The 4,079-nt window shown below is 34.2% G+C and overlaps 1 protein-coding gene across 3 annotated transcripts in view; it reads left to right on the top strand.

The window, feature by feature from the left end:
* Positions 1-202: 202 nt before the first annotated feature.
* LOC125028099 (centromere protein L-like) overlaps positions 203-4,079 on the top strand; it is a 15,575-nt gene continuing 11,698 nt past the window's right edge. The window contains exons 1-5 of one of the 3 annotated variants that reach the window (XM_047617428.1): positions 203-321; positions 2,080-2,327; positions 2,610-2,665; positions 3,159-3,373; positions 4,001-4,079. The exon at positions 4,001-4,079 is cut by the window's right edge and continues 28 nt beyond it. In XM_047617428.1, coding sequence (XP_047473384.1) covers positions 2,103-2,327; positions 2,610-2,665; positions 3,159-3,373; positions 4,001-4,079 — 575 coding nt within the window. In that variant the 5' untranslated portion in view covers positions 203-321; positions 2,080-2,102. Of the gene's footprint in view, positions 322-342; positions 741-2,079; positions 2,328-2,609; positions 2,666-3,158; positions 3,374-4,000 lie in introns of those variants that run through there. The other 2 variants (XM_047617430.1, XM_047617429.1) reach the window with 2 other exon arrangements.

Below are 4,079 nucleotides of genomic sequence, written 5' to 3' on the forward strand. Positions count from 1 at the left end.
TTATTCTGCCGCCGAATACTGGCGGGAGTAATCCGTAGGAAAAATTCATTAACAAATATGTTTTGGAAAAGGGTAAACAAAATGTTCATACATTATTCTTATTTTGAAATTAACAATCCGACATTTATATAATACCTATCACTTATTATGAAATACAACATGTCTTTCTTTGGGAAACAGGACGAAAGATCAAAAATAATCTTAAAAGCGAATGCGCCTGTCGCTTGACCAATCAGCGATGAGTATGCTCGACCAATCAGCACGCTTCCTCAACAAACATCAAAACATTCTGGAGTTTAAATCGGACCGGGATCCTTTTGGGTATGAATATTGATATTTCACTTAAGTCACCCATTATTTACGAGTGTGAAGCAAAGTATTGAGAAAATGCACATATGTTCATGTCTTAAACTGTGGTAAACATGTGCAAAGTGTTGTTGAGACAGAGGAATAACGGCGTGAACAAGAATCGTACAAGTCCGATAGACAAATACTAACCCTAATGGCACACAAGGTGAAACTGAGATTATTACTTACGGGTTACTTGACTACTGAATGAGTTGAGTGGAAGTTCACAATCACTAAAACATTTTCTGTTCTTCAAAGCAAAGTTTGAAGTGTTACATGAAGCATTTCTAGCATACGGCTTGACCTTATATAATGCTTCGCCGCAGTGACGATTCGAGTTCTTGAAATGATATAGGTCCATAGATCATTTCCTGAAGTGCCAGCTCATCAAGGTAGATCTAACTCTCAAGTGAAATTGTTTGCAATGTATATTTCTGCATTGACATTATTGCAGAAAGAAAAACCACCAAACGCCAGAAAACAAATATGTGTAAAGGTCATGATTCACAACTGAAAACTGTCTGGTAAATTCAGAATAGGACTGCATTAACCCATTGCCGTCGTTGAAAATGAATAAAAATGGGGAAAATGCTGTGCTCATTTTTTATATTATTGTGTAATGTGTCTGTACATAGATGACTTCTAGTGCTTAGCCACAAAGATCTCACCTTTCCTTGAATTGACGGGAAAAACGTATTTTTTACTAGTGGTATAAATATTGATGGTATTATTTTTATTATAAACATTATAACTACTATACGAGTGAAATTTTGCAGTTGGGCAGACAATTTGTTGCATTTAGTGGACTTATTGTGGTTAAGGATAGTTTTCATTTATTGACATTGTCAACAGAATTTCAGCTCTTTAGGAAGAGATCACTACCTGGTTTAGAAACACTGCAAAGTGAACTAGAATTCTTTTCTTTCATGTTTGTATTGTTATATGGAAGGTCACAACAGCATCATTTTCATGGTTCATGAAATTTTATGTTCTTGTTCACAGTTAATTCTAAATGCTTTTTATGTTCAAATGTTGCTACCATGACACCATTAAAAAATTTCTTAATCCACTTTTGCATACTTCTGTCCAACCCCTTTTCAGTTTCCCTGTTTACCTATATTGGTCTTTCTGCTTTACACATTTGAATTGGTAACTGTCTCTTTTTATAAATAATTCTAGTGACACATGAAGAAAATCAAGTGACAGCAGGTGTCACAAAAATCATGGTAGTAAAACGATTCACCATAGATTGTTTTACTGAAATGTGTAATAAAGAAAATACAAATTTGATTTACAACCAGAACACCTGCCAGATTGTTTGATCAGTCTCCCTTGTGAAGAAGGCTAGATTTCATTGAAAGGAATATTTCTTGCTTGACACTGCTTTGGTGGTTGTGGGTGACAAAGCTAAACAGGAGTATTTTGATATTTCACAAAGAAGGTACAGAAGTGCTATTATAAGCATTGTGGGATATTAGCAACAAAGGTTCAGGAAGAGAAAAGGTTATATAACTTGTTAGAGGATATTCAGGCATTTTATGCATTGACTGTAATATAATTTTGACATCTACAATGTCACTCCTTTAGTAAAGAGAAAGAGAGTGAGTAAGAGTCACAGTAAATGAGTGGTGAGTGAGTGAAAGAGGGAGATCCATATTGTGTATGTATTTATGTATGTGTAAATACAACATATACATTGTATATATAAATATTGTATATCTCTTGCTTCAGTTCCATGACATACTGGCATACTCATGGCCCCCAAAAAGAAACCAGGGCAACAGTCCTCTAAAAAGAAGTCATCACCTAAGAAGCCTGGAGTTATCTCTCCGCGGCATTCTCCAAGATCCCCGCAGATTAGAAGAAAGTTGCCCAAAAGGTCCCTCCCTTTTGCATCACCTAAGCCAACAGTACCAACCAAAAAAAAGAGTCCAGATGTGGAGAAAACACCAGCAAGGAATGTTAAAAGACAGTCAAGTGTAAGTTATGAGTAATTCTTTGGAGAAAAAAGGTCTTTGTATGTTATTTCATGTATTGTGTACTATAAAATCTGATAAGCATATTTTTTTGATAGTTATTTATTTCTAAAATTTCATGGCATATGATGCTATTTGCTGAGTGTCTTTCTGCAGCAGATTTTATTGTTTCATTAGGGTGGATATGAGCAAGAATGAAATAATGTTTACCTATAATCTAGTAAGTAACCACTGAAATCCCGCCTTTCCAAATGAACTAATTCATATATTTCATGAAATTTACAGGGTGGCACAAGCCAGGATTCTAGTTCAACACCAACCACGCCAAGGTCAGCTGGGAGGTGGGTTCAGGCAGAATAAGAATGGGAAATATTTTATATGTGTGTGTTGTTATATAAGTATACAAATGTGTGTGTGTGTGTGTGTGTGTATATATATATATATATATATATATATATATATATATATATGTGTGTGTGTGTGTATATATATATATGTGTGTGTGTATATATATATATATATATATATATATATATATATATATATATATATATATGTATATATGTATTATATGTGTATATATATGTGTGTGTGTGGGGGGGGGTATCTAATTATATTTATATTTACTTTTTATATATTTATTTTTATATATGTGTATCTCTGTATATATATTTATATTTATACATGCTTACACTTATAGTCACAGTCACTCACTCACTTTCACTGATACATTCTCACTCACTCACTCACTTACTTACTTTCACACACACACACACACACATACATACATGATTTTTCGCTGCAAAAATTCTAGAATGCATACTTCGTTTGCAGATATGAGCTGAGAAATGTAACACCCACCAATTATTCAGCCGTAAGAAGGCGTACATCAATGTTTACGCCAGGGAGGGCAACTTTGAAAACTCCTTCCAGAACACCTTTTAGAACCCCCAAAATAAAATCATTTGGTGTAAAACCTCCACCTGATATTGCTCGAGCTTCTAGATTACATAAACAAGATGTTATATTATGGAAGGATCAGTTAAAATGTAAGTATAGTTGTTAACCCATTTGCCCCATGTGGCAAAAATACATGCCATGCCCCCTGCAAAACATGTTTATTTATTGTATTTACACATAGATGGCTCAACAGGTTCTTAATCACCAAATAGCCAGTTATTGGGACTACCTATCTCACCTGTTTCCCCATTTCCTTCACTTTAGGAAAAGGTCTTTTGTATCATTTCATTGTCTAAAATATTTGAATGACAATTTAATAATCATAACATCAATAATAATAATAGCAGTATCGATGGCAATGGTATTAATAAGAAAAACCCATTTTCCCGCCATTTCAAACAATGGGTAAATCAGGATCGGTAACTAGAGCCCATTGGTAGACCCAGTGCCGGCTGAGCACATGTGGAGCCATCTGTATGTAACAAAATTCACCAAAAATTATAGGGGACAGAACATAAATCCGGGGCAAAGTGGTTGATATTACTGCTGAAATCCACTGTCAGTGTCCAATTTTTAACATACCTTTTAATGCTGTAAAAGCAAGTTTGCATGCTCCAAAAAGTGTTTTAAACTAATATATAGACTATGTAATAGTTTTCAAAGTATTTTTATATGTGTGTGTGTGTGTGTATAATTTGTTTCTTTTTTTTTTTTAGTGCTCATCAACAGGCAGCTCAGTATATGCAATCTGAGCAGTGTACATAATTTTAGATATAATTTCAAGAATCTGCGGAA

The sequence above is a fragment of the Penaeus chinensis genome, chromosome 8 (genome assembly GCF_019202785.1).
Source record: "Penaeus chinensis breed Huanghai No. 1 chromosome 8, ASM1920278v2, whole genome shotgun sequence".
NCBI classification, from domain to species: Eukaryota; Metazoa; Arthropoda; class Malacostraca; order Decapoda; family Penaeidae; genus Penaeus; species Penaeus chinensis.